The following is a 24,952-nucleotide window of genomic DNA, read 5'->3' on the forward strand; positions in this document are numbered from 1 at the left end:
GAGAAGGTAGTTTGTTCATCCAGTTAGTGTTTCTCAGATTTCTCAGGGCATATATTATTATTATTTGACTGAATAATGATTTTTTTAAATTCCACCTAATAAAAATAAAATAGAAGCACTCAGAGAAAACCATCAGGGATGATGTCGTTTATAAACATCATAAATTACCAATTTTATTAAAAAAAGTCCAAACTTAATCCTGATTAAGCAAAGAGTTCACAAGCCCGCTTGTGAACTCTTTGCTTAAGGAACATGAGAGTTCTAGCACAAGCGGGCTTGTGAACTCTTTGCTTAAGCAACATGAGAGTTCTAGCACAAGCGGGCTTGTGAACTCTTTGCTTAAGCAACATGAGAGTTCTAGCACAAGCCCGCTTGTGAACTCTTTGCTTAAGCAACATTAGATGATTTATGGAAGAATGAAGACAATGGAAGAATCCTTAACGTGAAAAGTGAGAATACATTCCAGCCGAATTCAAGTAGATCTTTCTTACTTTGTAAAAATGATGGACTCCTAAAAAGGAAGCATGAAGACGATAATAGCACTTCGACATCATCGATATCGAATTCATATGGTAATCTGGGTGAAGAGGATGTCTTCTACAGTGATTGTAACAGTGACTCTGAGGCTGTTGACAAAAGCATAGACTGTGATGAAGCACCTAAAGCTGACAAGATCGAAGAATGTAACTGTGTCCTGAGACCGAAATGATGGAAACGATGTGTTATAATAAATAAATCTGATAACGCTTATTATGATCACTGGGACGATTGTGATATTAAAAGTATTTATAATAAACAAGCAAGTGAGATGGTGGTAGAAGAGATTTATTACACATCGTGGAAAGATCCAAACTTATTGGTTGACCGGCTAAGACTTCTACATGGCTCGCTTTGTGCAGGAAACTATTCGTGCATAAAAGAAATATCCTTCATACTCGAAGAACTGAGGAAAGCTGGCTACATACAATAATGGCTTATTTTACTTCTATTTGTATAATCTTAAGAAATAAATTAAATATCAAAAGTAAAAATTTAATGTTTTTATTACTTGCATTCTGATTTCTAACTAAGGCTTAGTTCTCGTAACTTGTGTTACCAAATGTGCTGCCTTTTGATGGTGCTTCCAAAATGTGCTTCCTTCTTTTTGTTGATGGTGCTTCCAAATGTGCTGCCTTTTTTGATTGTGCTTCCAAAATGTGCTTCCTTCTTTTGTTGATGGTGCTTCCAAATGTGCTGCCTTTTTTGATTGTGCTTCCAAAATGTGCTGCCTTTTTGATGGTGCTTCCAAAATGTGCTTCCTTTTTGTTGATGGTGCTTCCAAAATGTGCTTCCTGTTTGTTGATTGTGCTTCCGATTGTGCGTTGTTTCTATGATTGTGCTTCCTTTTTCGTTGAATGTGCTTCCAAATGTGCTTCCTTTTTGTGGATTGTGCTTCCAAATGTGCTTCCTTTTTGTGATTGTGCTTCCAAATGTGCTTCCTTTTTGTGATTGTGCTTCCGATTGTGCTTCCTTTTCTATGAATGTGCTTCCGATTGTGCTTCCTTTTTGTTGATGGTGTTTACAAATGTGCTGCCTTTTCGTTGATGGTGCTTCCTTTTTGTTGATTGCGCATAGTAAAATATGTAGTGACTGAATATTTACTAGTTCAAAACCTCTTGGTGTTACTAAAATATTTTTCAAGGTCGCTTGGTCCTTTAGTATGTATTAAAATTTCATGATGGTCTAAATGACTGTAATTATCTAAAGACGAAGAAGGTCCTGCGGTTCTGAAAATTCTAACCTATACGTCTGATATTGTCATGACTCGGTCTCATGGTCCATAGACAATTGGCCTGTATGTGTGGCTTTGTACATGAACGATTTATAGGTTATTCAGATTATCGAATAATTAGACTTTCATGTAAGGCATAGCGGTACTGTATTTAATTCGATGGTCGGGTATATTGTCTTGAGTTGTTTTTCGTAGAGTGAATGATTAATAAATTCCACGAAAGGTAATGGAAAATAAAATATAAAATATATTTAATATTTAGTTACACCTGTCACTGGTCAAGCAGTGCGTTCATTACTTCTGGAACTATTAAGCAAAGTATAATGTTATTTATATCAATTTTCTCTTTATTATGTATTTCAGAGTATATTATACTCTATGTAACTTGGATGTCCAGGTCCGATCTCAAGACACAATGCGAACATGCTTAGGGCTTGGATGGTTGATCACCTCGTTAGAATGTTGGAGGCCGCCAGCTAGGCGGGGGGACAACAACGGTACACGTGACTGGACTGATTGGTTCACAGTTTATCTGAAGGACTTTGAGCCAATGAAAAACCTTCAACCAAAAAAGCATCGAATCGCAAGCGCCCCAGTTGACAGGTATCACGAGTCAGTAGCCAATAAGCAGGTGGCATTTGTGAATATAATTCCACAGTGCATTCTACCACGAAAATGAAGCCTAAAGATGTAAAGGATGATCGTCTACTTGGGACTGTATTCACCAACACGAAGAAGAAAGATACACGCAAGCATAAAGCTAATGTTGGTGACATTGTGAGAATTTCCAAGCAGAAAGGTGTCTTTGAGAAAGGTTTCACGGCGAATTGGAGTTCTGAACTTTTCCGTGTGACACACGTTCGTGAATCGGAACCCAGGACCTACTACCTCGAAGACTTGGACCACAAGCCTATTCGTGGTGGCTTCTATGCTGAAGAGATCCAGCCTACGATGTATCCGGACACATATTTGGTGGAGAAAGTTCTCAAACGAAGAAATGGCCGGTCTTTTGTGAAATGGTGGGGTTTCCCGTCTCAATTTAATTCGTGGGTAGCAGACACAGAAATCGAGAAGCGCTAAAGGTGAATAACACCTCACTTACATTTTTTTTATTTTCAAGTACTTCGGAATGATTAATGTTTATACATACATTACAACATTTAAAGTACGATTATCGCACAGGAATTATCTCATGTCATTTATGTAGTTGGGTAGTCTAAATATATTTGGTTATTCAATTGTTCTAGCTCCTGTAGCATACGCCTGTTTTGTCTGCTGCGGGAGTGACGTCTGTGCTTGGGAAGAGGTTTTCACAGCAGCGCGTGTTCGGGCAGGAGGAAACACACAGAGCCACTCAGGGTGTTTGTGCCGTCAACCATAGGCTACGTCATGTTTTTGGAATGTGTTGTGCAGGATATTTCGAGCGAGTTCTGGAGTCACCGTAACTGCCGCCCAGTGGTGTGGGGGGCTCTGACGACATCTCCATGCTAACGTGGTAGGTATAGAATTCATTCTGCTTTGACCAAGCTCCAGTCAACATGGCTTCCACCAGTGTTTACGCGGAGAGTGTTTGCGATTGTAATTTAAACAGTGTTACGATGGACGATGTTCGGGAATTTGTAATGGAGGTAGTACGTCGCTACATAGGTATGGACTTTAATGATATACATTACCACCTTACATCCTCCACCCTCAACATTCTCGCTGAGTTCCCTGAGGAAGAGGAATTTATTACCTATTTATATCAGGCTGTTATGACCTGCATCGAGGCCGCAAAGGAAGCGCAAGAGGCGAACGAAGATGTGGATGAAGGAACGGATAGTGGCTTGGGGGATAGTGATGATGACGAATTATAAATTTGTGTGTACTACGACACCAAAGGTTGTTACAACCAGTCTGACATTCAGCATCCTGGAAAATTCCATTGCGTCCATTGTAATGTTCAGCTACTTAAATTCTGGCTATTCGACCACCCATACTACTATGTATAATTGGGCCTCGAGTTAATGTTGACTTTGTCACTATGATGTGCAGTGTGTGAATATTATGTACTTTTATTACTTGTTATTTACTTCTTTTAAATAATCGATTGTTCTTACCCCTTGCTGTTTGTAATAAGATTTAAATAAATATGTGTTTAACATTTTACGTTGTTTGCTTTAATTTCAAAACATTTAATTGCCGCTATTATTGAATTGTAACTATAAGTTATTAACCTCCTCAGCTAGAGTGATTGCCTTAATACATAAATTCTAACACTACCTTCGAGATGTCTTCCACCTCTACGAGAAGAAGAGAGAGAGACTCTGCACAACACCAATATTTTATAAATACTCTATCATAATTTATAAAATTATAGACGAAATACAGTATCTTACCTGACTTTTTTTCTTGTAATTAATGTTGGGAAATTTGTTTCAGCGTTGGTTAATTTATTTTTGTATGTGGGTGTAATATATATATATACATGTCCTTTTGGAGTAGGTATGGTCAGTCTGTTTGTAGAAGTCATAGAGGTAGGATGTGTACAGGTATATTAATTAGGACTCGTCAGATACCCAGGTGGCTGTGACGGCAACAGAGAACTTGGTGAATACAGGCTACCGACTTGTCTCGTCTTGTCCCCCCGACTTGTCTCGACTGTCTAGACTTGTCTCGACTCGTTCCCGACTTGTCTAGACTGACTACATAACACTTGGCGCCATCCGGCAGTAACTTTAAGAATTAAAGATGGCGACGGTGACGCGCTCCGGCGGTAACTTTAAGAATTAAAGATGGCGACGGTGGCACACTCTGGTAGCAACACTAGGAACTAAAGATATAGTCCATCCACGGTAACCTCCAACTTTTTTAAACGAACCTTTGAAAAAACACACCAGGATGCAGCATGTTTGGTTCGTTTGCAAAAATACTTTCCATCATATGCATATTAAACATGCATTAACACTAAATTACCGTATAATGATGTTAAATATAATTTTACAAAAAAAGTAACTATCTATGTACAATATTATTAATATTAATGATCTCGCATGTGTGTAAATGAAACAGTGAGAGAAGTGGTGTGTTGGCAATGATTAGAACGAAATAGTTCCATAGCCAAAATATATATTTTTTGACTTTCCGCGTGTATTTAAGAATTTGTGTGGGTATTTGTTAAGTTTGAACATTTTTTTAAATCTTTGGTGAAATAAAAACGTTATGTTAACGGTAAAAAAATATTACGTGCCGAAACCGTGGTCGCGCATTAATAATGTTAATAGTCACTTGATTGTTTTCTCTTTCAGCCGTTTGCAGTCTGCACAGATTACGCCATATTGCAGTGTGTTTTAATATATTACTGACCGTGAAATAACGTACAGTTTGTGTTTCAGGATTTTGTGTTAATATTGTGTATTTTAACTTTGTTATATTATTTATTATCTACTATTGTAATGATGGAATTTGTTATCGTTTTGATATTTTGTGTGGTTCTTGTGATTGCTGTAATGGTAATTGGTTCCGGAATGGGGAAAGCTACTTCTTCGCAGCGTCAGATGGACATCATTAACGTCGCTCAGAACTTATATGTTTTAATTAAAAAAGGCGACTTGAAGAAATGTGACGTTACGCAGACGACCGCGTTTCTTCTCAACATCGCAAAGTCAACTGTTCTCAAGTAAGTAGGCTTTTTTCGTTTTCATGCACGTAAAAAAAATATCGACTGTGTCCTAAGTATTGTCGGCCTGTGTTTTAACTCACGAGGTTTTTTGTGTTTTATTTCCAATTTATATTTTTTGGTGTGAGACAACACCGCCATGTGGCGTCTCTGTTGAAAAGTTAACCTAAAATCATATTAGGCCTACTCAGGTCCTAACAATAACAATATAGGCACTTTCAAGTATTTTTATGGGTGTGATACACGTTTGTTTATAACGATGTTTATAAACTTTATGATAGGTTTAACTATAACATAAGGGAGTGATTTTATAATTTGCATTTAATTAGTTTTTCATCTGTTTGGGAGATCACAAAATAAATAAAAAAACACTTCATTAATTTCGTGGACAAAGTCTGTCATGTTTCCATTTAGTGACCACAAAGCAAATATTTGTGACAAAATGCCATATTTGGAACACTGCCTAACTGCGTATTGTGAACGGGTCCCCGGAAAAGTGTTATGACAAATGTTTTTTTTTTTTGGTTAGGTACTACAAGAAAGACATTGAAGAAGTTTCAACACCAGGAAAAAAGAGGAAAAAAAGGCCACAGGAAGGAAAGTCACTTGACACAGTCGACGATTTCACAGTAAACGCAATCAGGAATGCAATTTACAGGATGTACGCTGAAGGTAAAAATTTGATACTGAAGAGTAGTTTCAATATCACTGGGGTAGGCCCTACTTAATTGTATTCATTTCATATATCCATATGCAGATTGACCGGTTCAGTTTATTTCCCGATATCATCTGTCCTTTAAAAATACTTAACATTTTTGGGTGGTTTGTTAGGTTTCTTTATTGATATGGTATTGATATATAGAATATTGTGCAACATATGAAATAGGTACACGTCCTTTTAAGGTTAGGTTAAAGATAGAAAGAAAATTTTTACATTCTAAAACTACAAGTAATGTTTATATCGTTATACACAGTATACATATTAAATAACCTCAACTTTTATGATGTATCAGAAGGTTAAATAATGACTATTTCCAGTATCAATAATGTCCAGTTGTGCGCTTTAGCAGTAATTGGTTACAAATTAGTGAGTTGTGGTCTAAGCAAGCATGGTTATTAAAAAAAAAATTGGGATACTTAATTGACTAAATTGTACTGTGTGGCAGGGTCCAGTACAATATATATTCTATTGCAAAATAGTGTCATGCCCCGCCTAACCCTTTAGAAAATATAGGGGTATTGTTATTTTATAAACAATAGGCCTACTTCATTGTAATGAAGTATCATATGAAAACACAACTTAGCCAGACAAACTGTGTGTTAGTGTATGAAGTAACAGAAGGTTATAAAACAGTAAAAGTTTAGTATCGCGTATCCGATTCGATACATTGATCCTGATCGCATGATCCTGCAAATATTGATCCTGTGATTGATGATGCTTGCTTTTCTAATTTATTACGTTTAAAAATCCTGTACAAAACCAAAACTAAAAACCTGTGATGTAGTAATGAGTTATGATTTAAAGTTGAATAATAATGAAAATATATATGTTTTATTAAACTTATGATAATTATTCTTGCTATACCACAATATTTGATTATGTTCAGGATCTTTGATCTGAATAAATGAAAAAAAGCATGCACCACACGATCAATAGGATGTACAGGTTCATGCATAAAGATCTAGGGATCACATGGGATACACGATACAAAACATTTACCTATAACACAGTGTAGAGCTTGTAACTTATTGATTGCTAAATTGAATGCTGAAATAATAATGTTTTACACAACTTCAATACAAACGCGCAATATAATCGTCATATCATTGCAGACAAAAATACTGCAATGTAGAATTCCTCTAAGCAAACTACAAAATTTAAATTAATTTAAAAGTATTTTTGAAATGTAAGTTTATTAAAACTATTTAATAAATGTAAATTGTGCACTTAAATTATCTTCTACGGGGTTGTGGTTTCGCTTAGTTTTGTGTACCTCTGTTATTTCATGTATTGTTAATGTATGCAATAAATTTACAGGTTTGAATGTTACAGTCGACACCATTTTGAAAGAAATCAGGGAAAGACAAATAGATTATTATGGTGGAAGATCAAGTCTTCATAAATTGTTAAAGAAGATGGGATTTTCATGGACAACTGTTGATGGACGAAAAGCTTTGATAGAGAATGAAAACATAGTATTGAAGCGAATAGATTTCTTGAGAAAGTATAAAGAAGAAAAAGAAAGAGGTGCCAATTTCATATTTATTGATGAAACATGGATTTTCCAGAGAGGCAAGGCATTAATTTATTTGAAAATTTGTTCTGTGGTCCAATACAAAGTATTTCATTTCCATTTCATATATTTTTCAGGAACTGTATCAAAGTCATGGCAGGACAAGAGTCTACAATCTGCGAAGAGACGTACTGTTGGAGATGGTAAAAGGTTTATTGTTGTTAATGCTGGAGGGCGCACTGGCTTTGTGCCAGGAGCAGGATTACTTTTTGTTTCAGGTCAGAAGACTGCAGACTACCATGGCGAGATGAATGGGGAAACTTTCTTGATGTGGTTTGAAGACATGTTGGTGCATCTGGAGGAACCCAGTGTCATTATAATGGACAATGCTTCATATCACAGCACCCAGGTATGTGCAATGGTAAAGCAGTGTCTTTTTATTGCTCAAATTGTAATGTGAAAAATTTACATGTGTATAAGTACGAATATTCGAGACTAATACATTTTGCCAGCAATAATTGTTATCTTAATAGTATGCCTACACTACATTTTTTTAAACTATAATGTTTGAGCTGAAATTGATTACACACACACAGATATATATATATATATATATATATATATATATATATATAATGTAATTGAATTACATCATAGTGCAAACTAATTTAGTAGAGGGTTTGAAATACCAAATAAAAATTTTTTATTGCAAATAGCATTTGAAAATGACATAATTACTTGTTTGGTAAAAGGACCCACTTTATGAATGCTCTGTTGCCCTACTTAATAAATTAAAATAATATTTTCAAAAAAATTTCTAGTCACTAAACTAACATGCTTTGTTAAATTTAGAAATTCATTACGACAATATGCCAAAACACATGTTTGCTTTGCATAAGTACAGTAGAACCCTGTTATAATTTGTTTTTAAGGGGCTACAAGAAAAAAAAAACATAAGCAGGAAATTCAATTTAGTACTTTTTAGTGTGGATTTATTGCCAATGGACTCAACAAGCTGCATAAAGATATATTTGATGCTCCAATTTGCTTGTAGCAAGCCAAAAACAATTTTTCTTTAACATCATGGTGCTTCCAGCTTCTATCTGCTTTGTCTTTACTTACACATTGTCTCATTGCTGTAAAATTGTCTCATTTCTGTATAATTGTCATAATTCACGACAGTGTTTACAGTGGAAATGCTTAAGTCCAGTTCTTTTGCCACTTGAACATGTGATTTAAGTGAATACATTTGAAAACACACAGAATGGCTAAAAATTTATGAATTTATTTGTTTTCCAAGGGTGTCAACAGGCAGTTAACTGCTAACATACACATATACATAGACAGTATAGACAAAGGCTTTTAATTTTTTTCGTCTTCTAAAATTTTATGAAGTGAACATTACAAGCACGAAACGCATAATTTGTGAAACATTATATCCAGGAATTAAATACATTGTCCTTATAGGGAAAATATTGGACTTGAAAAATAATACATTATAGGCAGGAAAACTTTATAAGCAGTAAAATTGTAACAGGGTTCTACTGTCATGAATTCTTATCAGCTACTTGAGTATTTAGTTAAATGTTGGCATAACGTAGGTTGAGAAAACACCTACAACGAACTGGACCAAGGATGCACTGATCGCGTGGCTGGAGAAGAATGAGATAAAACATGAAAATAATTTGTTGAAAGTGGAGCTGCTGAGAATAGCTAAACAAAACAAGCCCCGAATACGGTATATTATTTCGTTTTTTTTACAGCATTTCTTTAAAAGTGAGATAGTTGCAAAAAATTACGTATACGCCTTGTTCTAACACACTTTTCAGATATGAGGTAGACGAGTTGGCTTGTAACTATGGCCACAAAATTCTACGACTCCCACCCTATCACTGCCACTATAATGCAATCGAACTAGTTTGGGCTCAATGTAAACACCATTACAATAGTAACGTGGGGCGGGCCAAGAGATTTGACAATGATGCAGTTGCAGCCATCTGGAAAGAGGCTCTTGATGCTTCCACACCAGAGAGGTATTTTCATGTTGCATGACCAATGGGGTATTCCTTTTGAAGTAGAAATTGTTTTATTTTCCTGTAGAACATTCCTCAAGCTTCAGCAAAACCCTTACCATACATTTTTACATAATACGTAAGTATTGTTGCCTAGCAGCCTGGTCCTACCATTCCTTTTGATAACTTTGTGTGCTAGTGTGTGTAGAGTGTGATTATCATTTTGTGTATATTCATATACCAGTAATACAGTTTTAAAACAATTGGTAAAAATAAGTGGTTTGAATTTGTGTAGTTGTCGTTTTGAAAATGTGTTGCATGTTTGTGTTTGTGTTCGTGTTTGTGTTCGTGTTTGTGTTTGTAATTTTATTCCCATGTGATTCATACATATTTGTGTAGTTTCTAGATCTAACAGTGGTGACTTATTTGCAAGGTTTTTTTTTTGTAATTGCAGTCCATTTGCAATTGTTTCATTTCCATAAATAGTTTTGTATTTATTAGTAATTGTGATATTACTTTCTGTTATGCTTAATCTTGTGTCAATGACTTAGAGTTATGGTGGGTTCAGTGCTGTAGGCAGATTTCAATATTCAGATAAAATTTCAACGTAGAGAATTTTGAATATTTTCATCTAGCGAACTTGAATAGGTATTTACACATGTAGTTCTTGCACATTAGTATTTTCAAAAGTTATGTTATTATAGTGAAATACATATACAGTAAATCATCAAAACTATTCAAAAAATTAAATTTTCGCTATATCTCACTGTTTTTGTCTGGGACAAATTTTAACCAAAAACAAACACAAAAGTTATGAAATAAATATTTTATCATATGCATTCTAAGCCTTTATTGATAACATAGAAAATATTTACAGCTTTATTATATCTTGAATAAACCACTCAATTTTTTTTTTTCAGATAACATAAAACAAAACATGTTACTTCAAGTATTAAATAATAGCTTTGATAGTTGAGGAAAACACATTAAATGAGTTTTGTTGTGTTTAAAAATAGTTTCTTGTGGAGTGAGTTCAAAATTGTATGTAATAAAGAACATGCCATGCATTGTTTACTATGCCGTTTTGACAGAAACAAACATATTTTGTTATAGAGTGGTTTTTGCTATAAACAGGTCATTTATATAGAGGTTTTACTGTATACATTAATTTTTTTAGATGGGCGAGGTGTGTGGATCACGTGGAGAAGCTAATTCAAGCAGACTGGGAGAGAGAAGTCCACATAGACAGCGGCACCATTCCTCCACTCATCATCCACCTCGGCGAGGATAGTTCAAGTGAAGACAGTGACAGCGAAGAATTTGAGGTTACGACACAGCAAGTAGATGGAGACAGTGAAGTACTGGCAGTTCCTCTTGATGATTTACCCGGGTGTTCTTATTGAGGTCTGTATGTAATAAACACCTGGGCAACTGTAAGTATTGGGGTTTGAAACATTTTTTTTTCTTTTATGCATTCCCATTAAGTATGTTGATTACTGGAACTTTATGTATTAACTTTATATTACACATATTATAAAATTAATAATAAATTTCATTTCTGGATTCGTATAGGTGTATGTGAAACATTTTATTTTGTTGTGTCTCTTCATTTTTCAGTGAACTTACTTGGAAAACAAAAAGCCAGTCCCCATCCAGGGCCACAAATAAATAATGCATATAAGTGGTATAGAAATTACTGTCAATTCTTTACCACAATTTTACTGTTCATAAAATTACGATTTTGTCTAATAAGTATACTCAGGAAAATGTATATAACCATATTTTTATTTGTGGCCTTAACCGGCAAAATGGTAGGGGTTTATTAAATAAAAGAAGAAAATTCATTTTTAAATGTTTTCATCTGAATTTGTTAATTTTATTAAACCTTCAATCCTTAGTCTTTTCCAGATTGCTTAGATGGACAGCCATATGTATAATTTACAATACTTTTTTTTTTTCAGATGCAGAAAACTGTGTTGAACTGTACTAAAGGATGATATTTATTGCTTACACAAATGTTGTAAATTTATATGTTCTCCTAAAAATTTACTTTAAATTATATGTTATTTCTTTAGCTAACAAACTTATTTTTTAATATTTTTACCATTGGGTATCATAAATGTTATGCACATATACATGTATACTTAGATCATATTCAAATTACTTATATATATATATATACATACATACACACACACACATTGTTTTGACAGCTGGTGATTGTAAACAAACCATTTGACATTTGTCACATGGCAATGTTTTTGTTTACATACGGCGGAAGGATACATAGTGACATTAAAGTAGATCCGGTGAAAAGCAGGGCTTCAGAAAAGTAGGAGGTTACCGTGGATGGACTATAGCAATGGTGGCGTCATCTGGTATCGATTGTATGAACTAAAATATGGCGACGGTAGCGCCATCTACCAGCCAACTTGAGAACCAAGAGGGCGGCGCCTCTGGCAACTAATTTTTGAATTTGGCGCGCGATACTAGCGACATCTACCAGCCAACTTGAGAACCAAGATGGCGGCGCCTCTGGCAACTAATTTTTGAATTTGGCGCGCGATACTAGCGACATCTACCAGCCAACTTGAGAACCAAGATGGCGGCGCCTCTGGCAACTAATTTTTGAATTTGGCGCGCGATACTAGCGACATCTACCAGCCAACTTGAGAACCAAGATGGCGGCGCCTCTGGCAACTAATTTTTAAATTTGGCGCGCGATACTAGCGACATCTACCAGCCAACTTGAGAACCAAGATAGCGGCATGCGACACCTGCCTGCCGACTCCCTAACTAATATTTGAATTTGGCGCCATCTGGTAGTCTGTGCTGGAATTAAAGATGGCGATGGTATAATAATAATTTGAATTTCATGCATTTGGGAAGGCAAAGACACCCTTCCCCCTTTTATCATAAAACTTGACGTCAGTACGTGGCATATATAGATTATTTATTCCACCATATCCCAATTGGTCTCGTGGTCTAGTGGTCAAGGTGTCCGCCTCGTAACCACGACATCCTGGACGTTTTCACGTCACATGGATCGAATCCCAGCCTCGGCACTGAAATTATTTTAGTTAAAGAAAAAAAATAAAATAATCCCTGCTGCTATCTGGTGGCGACCAACAGAACTATATAACGTCGCAAGATGGCTGCCTCCAGCAGACGGAACAAGATGGCGGCCTGCAGCAGACGAAACAAGATGGCGGCCACCAGCAGACGAAAACAAGACGGCGGCCACCAGCAGACGAAAACAAGATGGCGGTTGATGTTTACATCGAATTTCAAAGTTCGAAAAAAAAATTCAAATCCAAGATGGCGTCCGTGACACAAAGTGCAACGGTGACGTCACGATTCGAAGTTGGTGGAAATTTCTAGAAATACAAAATGGCGGATGGATTAGCATGGATTGGCATACAGATTAGCATAGATTAGCATACAGATTAGCATAGATTAGCATACGGATTAGCATAGATTGGCATAGATTAGCATAGATTGGCATAGATTAGCGTAGATTGGCATAGATTGGCATAGATTAGCATAGATTGGCAAGGTCAAAGGTCAAGGTCAAAGGTCATGATGACGTCATCCAAGATGGCCGCCGATGACGTCATCCAAGATGGCGGCCGGCTCCTGGCTCCTGCGCCTGTTCTTGAACCCCCTATTTCCAACTACTGTAACGGGACATTTTTTCGTGCGTACATGGCTGATGAACGTAACGGGACACTTTTTCTTGTGTGCATGGTCAAAGGAAGTGACATAATCCCCGAATCCCCCTCCCTCCTCCCCTGTCCTCATACATACTATATACATCTACTATACGTAAACATATAAAATTTAAAGTAGCTTGGCTTCTGGGTTGTAGCCAAGCTACTTTAGACAATGGCCGTGAAAGCCTGCCAACATTATATAAAATTTAACTATAAAAATATATACTTAAATACACTTCACATGTTTTACTGCCGGCCGAATGTTCACAAAGTTTCTGAAATGTTATTGCCAACTGGAGGCTAAAATTACCATAATATATAGCGCGCCATATAAGTATATTCCTGGAAAGAAGTATAAATTAAATTAAGGCAATATAAACTAAAATAAAAAAATTACCAAAAGGCTTATCAAGTGGCGGGCTCGCCACAAGTTGCCAACGATATCCTTGCATTGCAGTTCTACGAGTGAAATCGTTGGCAACTGAGTCTCCAAATATTTTCCTTGTAAAAAGGACAAAAAAGAATATTTATTGTGAACACTTAATTACAATGCTGTCATTTTCTCATTTGTATCCTTTTTATTTGTAGGTATGCTGATATCTTTTCAACACAGCACACTATTTGCCTTTCTCATTCCAGGTTATAGTCAATTGATACATCACAAAGTATTTGTCTACTCACATACCCAGCTACCTCCTGGTAATGATGATAACAAAAGTATAATTTTGTACCTCATAAGTGAGTCACACGGGAGAAGAGGTAAGAGGTCACATTTCAGGGACGCGATTTTTCCCACCTATCCTAGCGAACGGGCAACTTTTCCACTTTTTGTGCCCGGACGCAATTTTCATACATCTATCACAAGCACTGTAGTCCAATCATCAACGTTCAGGTGTGTATGTGCTTCGAGTCTCCTCTGCAACCCATAGCTATAATTAGAGTCCCGGAAATTTCGCGGATTCCTTTGGCCTCAGGATAGAATTCAAAGTTATATGTGTGCTCGACCCATGTTTACTTTTCCATTGGTTGATTTCTTAGCGAGAACATTTTTATCCTTGTTATTTGGCCAAACCTGATTCGCTTACTTTTCTCCTAGCTGGGCATCGTTGGCTCATGGTCGTAGAGGGGCGTGTCCAGATAACTGCGGTCCAATCATGAACACAGTGTGACAGTGTGGAGGTTTGCATTCTAGCTTGCGACTAAATGAATGCGCAAAAATTCCGTGGCTCTACATATAATTAGAGACCGGAAAAATTCGCGGATTCATTTCGTGATATGCTGAAATTCAAACATGGGTAAAATTCTGCTGGTTCTGCTATTGGCTCGCAGTATAACTGGAGCCCTCTTGGCCAATGAGAGACTATCGACCAAAGAAGCGTCGAATCACAAGCTACCCAGTGGAGACGCCTCACAATTTAGTACCCAATGAACACGCGTGTTTACTTGAGATGTGCAGAGGATAATGGAAGCTATCCTAGAGGTCATTTAATCCGCGAATTTTTCCGGTCCCTACATATAATCTACGAAACAATGGCGCATGGCGGAGAAAGCGATCTGGACCTCGCACGAGGATGCCAACGCAATTGAAATAAACCGAGAGAGTTTGCAAGCAAGCGCGCAGGAATTCAACGCACGGCACGAATAAGAGACATGGCGTGAGTAGACACATGCTTGTGGACGGGAGGGAGAGGCGAAGGAAGCCGAGGAGAGGAGAAAAGCTGTCCGTGATTGCGACGTGTCTGGAATCGCGCCGAGGCCAATTTGTCCGTCCGGCCTCGGGGGCGAGGTGTCCGTGAGAGCAGGAGGAGGGGGGAGAAGGAGATGCCATCAGCCAATCGCCGGTGTCCATCAGCGGCTGTCGACAGACCTGGCCACGCCCACCAGGTATCTCGCGCCTCTCGCCGCCCGCAACAAGGGCTTAAGGCATCTTTCCGTCTTCACCACCATGTTGAGATATTCGGTACTGTTCAAAGGATGTATCTCGATAACTGCATTAAAGAAGTTAATTTCAAAGTATAACTGAGACATTAAAACGTATAAAAAGAAATTATAATGTGTGTTCTGGAAAATAATTTATGGTGAAATATAGAGATTGTATTATAATAGTTTAGCGTATCAACCTATTTTTAACTATATAAATCTATTTTGGTACTAGTAAAAAAGAAAGTATTCAGGAAAATAAGTAATTTTATTTTTCCACGCAAATTTTCCTTTAGAAGAATTTAACACGGGAAATTTTCCTACGCCCATCTTTAGTATAGAGCCATGATTATTTCGAGAATTGTCAGGGCAGCAAAGTAGATATGAAGCACATATGCATCTGCTCGACGTGGATGAGCACTGCAGTGCTCTTGGCACGCCTGCGACAAGCGTGAGCCAGTTGTAAACAAGGAGAGGGGGTGAGCCAATCACGTGTCACCTCCCAAGGGGCGTCACCTCGTTACAAGTGCGGCTAGAATGAAGGTGGCGATTGTAGGGTAAGTATATTAATGGTCACTTAGATAATTTAATTTAATTCGTGTATTAGTGTTTCCTATAGTAAAAAAGTTGTTTAACCTACGAAATAACAGTACTTGAGACCATAAGTTGGTAAATATCCCACGCCTGTCTCCGATTATTCAGGCTCCTTCACACCGGGCCACTAACACGCCACATGCGTGGGTTGGGCGGGACAGGAAACCCACAAGGATTGTCTGAGCCACTGAGATCCAGCCACTCCGCGCACATTCCTAATGGCAGTGTAACAATGGCAGTGTAACAATGGCAGTGTAATAATACCTGTGTAACAATACCTGTGTAACAATACCTGTGTAACAATACCAGTGTCACAATGCCAGTGCAACAATGCCAGTGTCACAATGGCAGTGTAATAATTCCAGTGTAACAATGCCAGTGTCACGATGCCAGTGTAACAATACCAGTGTAACAAAGCCAAGGTAACAATGCCAAGGTAACAATGCCAGTGTAACAATGCCAGTGTCACAATGCCAGTGTCACAATGACAGTGTAACAATGCCAGTGTCACGATGCCTGTGTAACAATGCCAGTGTCACAATGCCAGTGCAACAATGCCAGTGTAACAATGCCAGTGTTACTATGCCAGTGTAACAATGACAATGTAACAATGCCAGTGTCACGATGGTAGTGTAACAATTCCAGTGTCACAAAGCCAGTGCAACAATGCCAGTGTAACAATGCCAGTGTCACGATGCCAGTGTCACAATGCCAGTGTAAAAATGCCAGTATCACGATGCCAGTGTAACAATGCCAGTGTCTCAATGCCAGTGTCACAATGCCAGTGTCACAATGCCAGTGCCACAATGCCAGTGTCACAATGCCAATGTAACAATGTCAGTGTAACAATGCCAGTGTCACAATGCCAGTGTCACAATGCCAGTGTAACAATACCAGTTTAACAATACCAGTGTAACAATGCCAGTGTCACAATGCCAGTGTCACGATGCCAGTGTCACGATGCCAGTGTAACAATGCCAGTGTAACAATGGAGTCAGAGGAAGCAAGTGCATTATTTGTGTTCTTGCTACAGAGATAGAAACGCCATAAAAACCGAAGATATTGGATTCATCCGATAATTTGTTAAGCTATAACATAACGTTTTCTAAAAAAAAAATGATTTATATAACTGTGTATTCATTTGCAGGCACGTCCCACCTTGATTTCGATTCCCTCCTGCATTTGACTCCTGCATTTGACTCCATAAGTCTTTTGGCTCCAAAATTCATTGCTTCAACATTCTTTAGTTCGAAAAGTTATTGGCTCAAAATGTGTTTTGGCCCCAATAGTCATTGGGTCCATCAGTCATTAGCTCCAACAATCATAAGGTCCAACAGTCTTTGGCTTGAGCTGTATTTGGCACCAGCTGTCTTAGGCCAAGCTGCTACGAGACTATAAGACTATGAAGCTACGAGACTACTGGACTACAAGGCTACTAGGCTACAAGTCAACGAGGCAACATGTCTACGAGGTTACGAGACTACGAGGTTACGAGACTACGTGGCTACAAGTCTACGAGGTTACGAGACTACATGGCTACAAGTCTACGAGCTAACAAGACTACATGGCTCTAACTCTCTTTGACTCTATTCAGCTGCGAGGGTTAATTTATCCCCTACAAAATATCGTGTTGCAAGTTGGCCCGATTCTTGCGGCTAGTCGTCAGGGAATTAAGCCACATTACACTTTTGGTTATTTCAAAGTAAAAGCCTTTAAGGTTTTTCGAATTTAGAATTTTTGAATTTTTGAGGAATAAAACGGAAAATTTTTCCTCAAAACCGAAATTTTCCCCTTGAAATATGGAAAATTTTATTTATCAAATTTCTGTAGGAAATTATTTTCCATAAAATGGAAACTTTGACGAATTCCGGCTAATTTTGGGTAAAGTTTGGCATTTTTGAGTCATTTTTGGCCAACTTTGGCAAATTTTGAAGGTAAAGTTCAAGTTCAAGGGCATCCACAATGGCCACCGTGATGTCACAATCCAAGATTGGGTCTGCTCCTCTGGTTCCTCCTGTCCAAGCCTGTCACTGTATGCCCTTTTTTATACTACTATCAAGCACCCGAATAGCTCAGAAACACTACAAAACGAAACTTTTCGAATTTCCACTATTCCACGCCTCAGGGGTAATTCGACTTCGGACAAATTTCCCATCATGCCCCGGTCTCATTTCTACACAAAAAAAATTGGTTGTCTGTAAAGTCGGTTTACGGACGATAGTTTAACGTGACAAAATCATAACAAAACATTGGTGTAATGATTGCATACTTTTATGAATAAAATTGAATCATTTTTATTGAATTTTCACTATTTTGTATGGATACAAAGTAGGACTGAAATGAAATCTACAATTTAATTGATAAATTTACTTTTATTTGCACTCATTAATTCCAAAAATGTTTATAACTTTAACGAAGAGATTATTTTTACTAAAACTTTTATACATGTTTGCTATTTAACTTCTTCCAATCTGTGTTATTCTGCATAAGGATAGGACGATGATAGGAAAAGTAGGAAACGAATGGGAGTGTTTCAAGTTGAAAGTGCCTCGAAAAAGTCAAACCGATGGATGTTCCAATCGAGTGGAAGAGAGATAGATGCGGCGCAAGCGTACAATGAGCGTATCGGGACACAGCGTAACGGAACACTTTTTCGTGCGTGCAGCTGGCGTTCAACGATTTATTAGACGTTGTCACGTCAAAATTATTATTATTGCACATAAATCAAAAGTAGTGGTTTTTTGTGCACTTAGACCCTCCCCATCTCTAATAGGGTCATAGTTGTAAAATTATTGTATTGTCATCCGGAATACATATAGCTACTTGAAAAGTTACAAATCGATACGACAGTTAGAAATAGGTTAAATTCGAATGCCCACATTTGATTACATAGATACCTACAAGTGAAGTTAATAAAAAAAATGTTTAAAAAAAATTTCAAATCAGTCATGAGGACTGCCGACAGAAGTGAAAACTTAAAACTGTAAACAAACAGTTGTTACTTTTGAATATCCAAATTAATTGTTTTATCTTAAATTAAAACTTGTAAATCATTTTGCGAAGAAATATTATTACACAGCAAATTTGTTTTATCAAGTTAGTAAAATATCTCCTAAATTACTAGAAAATACGCATTGCATAGTAATTGTAGGTATTAAAAATAATAATAATGTTCTTAATTTTAGGTTATATTGCTACAAAGACTCAGTTTTCTTCGTTATTCAAACTATATATCTATATGAGAATATTAATATATTTTACACTCACTTTTTACTGCACAGTAATAGTATACTTACGATTTAAAATGAAAATTGAACAAAAACACAATTTGAACACTGTATACACACATATGCACAGCACAGATGTAAGTTACGAGGACTGAAGACGAGTACATTCACGTCACGTGACCATGTCGATGACGACTGACATGAATTTACTCCCTATCCAAACGTTCCTATAGAACTGGCCGTTGTAATTGGTTGTAAGAAGTGTCGGTAGCTCGCACGGACCAGACGAGCATAGACCAGCAGCTGCGGGGAGAATGTCGCGCGTGGTCTGGTCCCGTCCACTTAAATCATTAGAATACCTACTGTGTGGGTATGTTGACATAGCACACTGTCTGCAGACGGGATCTACAACAACTTAGTAGGCCTATACTAAAAAATTCTCATAACTTACATTTGACATAAATAAATAGGATTGATCATAGCATTTAAACATAAACTTTGGAACTGTTATAATTTTGTAAAAATCTCAATATGCCAAAATGAATCACTTAGAAACAAAATTATTTAGAAAATTAAAACAGAAATTTAAAAAAAATTAAACTTAATACTTTAAGAAATCACAAGAGTTCACTTAGAATAACTACACTGACAATAGTCACGACTAAAAAAAAAACTATAAAATAAAATCACTGAAATTTAAATTGAAATTGAATTAAGGGAAAATGCAGAATTTATTTTACCCCACACTATTAGTTAATTTTACTGATGAGAACACACACGGCCAAAAATATTCATTCAGTGCTAAGTTTCAACGAATTTAGTAATTTTTTCTTATATCTATTTTACGTTTTTATTAAGACATTGTGACGATAATTACGTGAATATTCGTTTATGCAATATTCCTTACGGTTGCGTACAACGCTGTGCCAACGACAGGTACAAATTGTGTTTTCTGTACCAACGTTTGGTTTAACATTGGCTGATTTATTTTTTCTTGTTAATCAGAATTATCTTATTGGCTTTATTTTCCTTTTAACTGGGCATCGTTGGCTCACGGTCTTTGTGGGGCGTGTCCATAACTGCGGACCAATCATGAACTCAGTGCAAGAGCATGAAGGTTTGCATTCTATTTTGAGATTTAAAGAATCCAAAAGACTTCCTTACCTCTAGCTATAATACATCACACGTTACAATATCCATTATATTCCACCTCTAAATACTAAGGAGACATTCCTGTTCTACCTCATACACCATGTTGCAATATTACAATTCATGTTCACGTGTGATTTTTATAAATGTTTCATACTACAAATTGAATGATATGTTTAGTTGCAAATTATGTCACCAGATTTACAATACCAGTTATATAGTCTACTGAATGTAAAATAATTTAGACATGCAGGCTATATAGAACTACATTATCACAAACTACATAAAATGTAATAACTTTTCAACAATGAATACACCCATCATAACTGGTTCGTCGTATAAAATACGATTCTAACTTCGGAGTACAATCATTGTACCGTTGTAAACAGTAAATAATAATGTTTGCTATGTAGTCTTGGAAGGTATTGAAGATTTTGTTAACACGCAAATTCATGAAGATATCCGGACATTTACGAAGTGTCCAGTGCTATTCGTAAATTCAAAATGAAATAATTTTAATAGTACATTTATAATGAAAACCTTTTGTTTCACTAATTGCGTCATAGTTTCATACCAGAAGTTCAGTTTTCGAGTTACCGCGTGGTTGGGCAATGTATTCAAATAAACTTCTAATATTTATTTGTATTACTCTGAAATAAAGGGGAAAAAATGCTCTTGTGGTTAAGGGCACTAAAATCTATGAAGCAAGTACACTCTGTACAAGATAATGTGCGAATTTTATGATAGTTGCTACAAGAAACATTCGAACATTGATAGCTGAATATTGTGACGCACTGAACAAAAAACAAATAGAGATTACTGTAGAACAAGTTGTAGCTGGTCATGCTTCAATGATTACTTCATTAATTTCACACGAGCATTCAGCTGCCAAGTGTGAATGCTCCTTGCAGCAACTGCCGGAAAGGTCTCGCCACATCACGAACAGAAACATTGCAGTGACGGCCCTGGTTTCTCAAATCAATAATATTATAATGATTTTCCAAAACCCTAAAACACACAAGTTTCTATGGTTATAATAAAATTAAAAAGTTTAAGGGGTCTTGAAATGTTGTATCGTGCATGAACGAGGTAGATAGATTTCGAGGTAGGTACCTATTTTTTTTTGGAAATATTTTGGAAACTTCTGTCAACTCCTGGAACATTTTAACACCTTAATGTAGCCGACATAACATCCTATATGTTCGTCAATGTTCAAAAAAGTTGTATTAAAAATTTTCTCACATTCCATGGAGCGTAAATATTTTGAATAATTTTTAACTTAATGCATCTTACATTGAAAAAGTAAAGAATTTCATAATAAACCTAGTAAGGTAGTCATGCAATTATTTTTGATCTTCAAACACTATTTTTCATCCATGCACAAATACGTGGTCGTATAAATATTTTTTGACGAAGGTTTAAGTTAATATTAGGATGGTTGTCAATACATTCTGGCGAATTTGATACAAAAATATTTTTTTTTAATTTTATTTCAACCCCTGTTTTACGGTACCTAATAGTCCGTTATTCAAAAAATTTTCCAGCCAAAGGTTTTAGATAAAGTAAGGAGTTAGTTATACACTAAATTATAATTAATGGAAATGAAAGTAAATGTATTAAAAAAAGTAAAGTTATTGTTATTTTCAACCCGTGCAGGAATGGTTTGTACTTACTATCAAAAATTGTTTACGACATAAGTTTCAGATAAAATTATAAGATTACTACACAATTTATACGAATTCGATGTTGTGCCATCGAAGGGAGTTTTTTTATTGACCTCAAATCCTTGCAGTAATGACTGGTCGTATCAAAAAAATTATTTAGCCAAATATTTTCGTACTACTCCTACGAGTTATAATACGTTCAAACGAATTTGATATTTTGCATATTATGGGGGTTACAGCGATTTTTTTCAGTTTTTAATAAAACCTTCTTTATTTCTACGCCTTTGGTCGGATATTGCCCATTAACTAATTATACCGATATTTTTACTACTAGATTTTATGTATGTGTATGAGTTGATGATGGTTTTGAAGTCTATGGACCATGGAACAAAAAATAATATAATTTTTTTTAAAGTCGCGCCATGGTAACGGGTACAATAGGTAGTATTTATTTGAAAAATACCTTAAAAAAACGTAGAAAATGAACGCGTATGAGAGAATTTTAATAGGGTTTTGTTTTGCCGGCTAGATGTTTTCATTGCGGAGACCTGAATGTACACAAATAGTCAATACTGCATACAGTTCTAAAAACCTGTAAACAGTTTTTCATTAAATAGGGGCTTGAAATAAATTATGGAAAACATTTGCCTGTAAAATTATGAAATTACAATAGAAAAACTTTTTGTAGTAGGTAACCAAATCTTGATAGTTAAACTTTCACCAGTTATTATAGAAGTGATCAGGTGGTAACAATTTGCCATAAAAAACATTATACAAACAACAGTGTTAAATAAGAATATTAGGAGCATATATAAAAGGAGCTCCTGCCACTGGGTCCGGATCAAGTTGTGAGGTTGGGTCATGAGGCCACTCTGACATCACGGCGGCCATCTTGGATGACCTTGACCATGACCTTCAACCTGGCAGCAATTTTGAATCAGCCATTTTGTTTTTCCACCATTTTGAATTACACCACCATGAAATCGAACGTTCCACTCCCCGAATGTTGCACTTTTCGTTACGCCCGCCATCTTGAACATGTATGTCATCGCACTTTCTTTACGGTTGCCATCTTGTATTAAATAACGTTGCAATATCCGTTACGGACACCATCTTGTTGTCGTCTGCTGGAGGCCACCATCTTGGATGATGTTACGGCCGCCATATTGTTTTACTGTTGTGCTGGAGGCCGCCATCTTGGATTCCATCATCTATGTTTTTGGTGTACTATGTTCCTAGAGAACATCAGCATCGCTCTGTCTCATACAAATAATTTCGATGTTCCAATACACGCCAATGTAATTGTGGTCCTTAACGAAATATTAAATCAAAGTTTTATGCGTAATACAGTGTAATCGTGGTGGTTTAGATTTAATATCCGGAGAATTAAATAAGGTGTGTAAAAATAACACACATATTCTAGCTTGTAATTTTTTTTTTTTTCAATACAGGCTACCAGGAGCTGCTAGAGATTTCTACAGCCATTTTGTTTTCAGTAATTAATACAAGGAGCGCTAGTATCACATAGTACACACATCATCTGCTAGAGTGCGTTTCCATCATATTAGTTTTATTTTTGTCCGCTGGAGTGTTGAAATCATTTATTACCAGTGTGCTAGCCACCTTGTTGGCGTCTTGGCTATCATCTTGAAATGTCGGCCTCCAGCAGAACAGAAAATAATGGCAGCCATGACATCATCGAAGATGGCGGCCGCCAGCAGACGAAAATAAGATGGCGTACGAAACATTAATTGCAACTTTCAAGAATCCAAGATGTTGAACAAATCGAAAAGTGCAACGATGACATAATACATGTCCAAGTTGGCGGGCGTAACGAAAGGTGAAACATTATGTGAGTGGTACGTTCGATTTCAAAATAGCGAAATTCAAGATTGTGACTAGGTCAAAATTCAAATTTCATGGTGAAAGTTCAAAGTCAATGTGAACAGTTATGGTCAAGGTCATCCTAAATGGCCGCCGTGGTGTCAGAGGTAGTTGGTCATTGACCTTACCTCACACCTCGACACCGGACCCACACCAGGAGTCTCTTTTATGTATAATTTACTAATAATTAATGATTTTACTACTATTTATTATTTAATTCAGGCATTTATTTCGTCACATGCATTTCAATTATTATTTAACTATAGGTAAACATTAACACTCTATTAGTTTGCCAGAGAATAAAGACTACAGGGTACACACCTGGCACTGGCTGCTGAGGTTGCCCGGGAAGGGGACTCTTGGAGCCGCCGACGGCTGCCACCCGGGTCCGGCCTCTGTCCTGCCGGCCGCCGTATCGCCGGCTCGGCGGGCGCCGCCGTATCGCCGGCTCGGCGGGCGCCGCCGTATCGCCGGCTCGGCGGGCGCCGCCGATGAATCTCCCGCCAAAACGCTATCTGAACCGCCCCGAGCGATGAATCACCCGTCCGCGCCAGGCGACGAAAGGGTTCATCTCCATAGCTCGGGGAGGGAGGTGGTAACCAACCCCTTTTTACCTTCTCTCGCTTCCCGTCGGCCATCGCTGAGGCCCTGCCCACTCCTACACCCGCGAGAAACAATATCTAATTGCTTGCTGGCCCGGGTTGCGTGTGGACGTGCAGGCGTGCAGGAGCTAGGGGGGAGAGGAGAGAAGCAGTCCGGTTTTATAAATGATACCAGTCGCGCGGCCAATGGGAGGACTGGTGGGGGGTGGGGCCTCGCGGCTGCCCGGTTATAAACCACGACCATTATCGGCCTCCTCCTCCCTTCGTTCAGGTCTGGTTCCCCGGCGCGGCGTCCAGTGGGCGCCTGCTCCGGCCGACGTCACGTGCGTGCGAGAGCGGAGCTTCCTTCGCCGTCTAGCTTCCATCTCCGTCTAGCTTCCATCTCCGTCTAGCTTCCCCCGCCGTCTAGCTTCCATCACCGTTTAACTTCCTTCGCCGTCTAGCTTCCCCAGCCGTCTAGCTTCCCCCGCCGTCTAGCTTCCATCACCGTTTAACTTCCTTCGCAGTCTAGCTTCCCCAGCCGT

The 24,952-nt window shown here is 37.5% G+C and overlaps 1 protein-coding gene across 2 annotated transcripts; it reads left to right on the forward strand.

The window, feature by feature from the left end:
• The first annotated feature begins 5,005 nt into the window (after positions 1-5,005).
• LOC134537941 (uncharacterized) lies at positions 5,006-11,635 on the forward strand. 2 transcript variants are annotated; one of them, XM_063378933.1, is made up of 5 exons: positions 5,006-5,429; positions 5,959-6,101; positions 7,468-7,677; positions 7,801-8,072; positions 10,853-11,632. In XM_063378933.1, exons 1-5 carry the CDS (start codon positions 5,206-5,208, stop codon positions 10,964-10,966), a joined length of 963 nt encoding a protein of 320 aa, XP_063235003.1. In that variant the 5' UTR covers positions 5,006-5,205; the 3' UTR covers positions 10,967-11,632. The 2 variants fall into 2 exon arrangements, with proteins under 2 accessions (XP_063235003.1, XP_063235004.1); XM_063378934.1 differs by lacking the exon at positions 5,006-5,429 and adding an exon at positions 9,265-9,401 and having other exon boundaries at positions 5,477-6,101; positions 10,853-11,635.
• Positions 11,636-24,952: the final 13,317 nt, after the last annotated feature.

This window comes from Bacillus rossius, chromosome 12 (genome assembly GCF_032445375.1).
Source record: "Bacillus rossius redtenbacheri isolate Brsri chromosome 12, Brsri_v3, whole genome shotgun sequence".
Taxonomy (NCBI): Eukaryota; Metazoa; Arthropoda; class Insecta; order Phasmatodea; family Bacillidae; genus Bacillus; species Bacillus rossius.

Coding starts and splice junctions, on each gene's coding strand:
- LOC134537941 (XM_063378933.1), top strand. CDS start 5,206: ATGATGGAATTTGTTATCGTTTTGATATTTTGTGTGGTTCTTGTGATT. Junction 5,430..5,958: donor GCAAAGTCAACTGTTCTCAA/GTAAGTAGGCTT, acceptor TTTTTTGGTTAG/GTACTACAAGAAAGACATTG. Junction 7,678..7,800: donor TAAAGAAGAAAAAGAAAGAG/GTGCCAATTTCA, acceptor TATATTTTTCAG/GAACTGTATCAAAGTCATGG.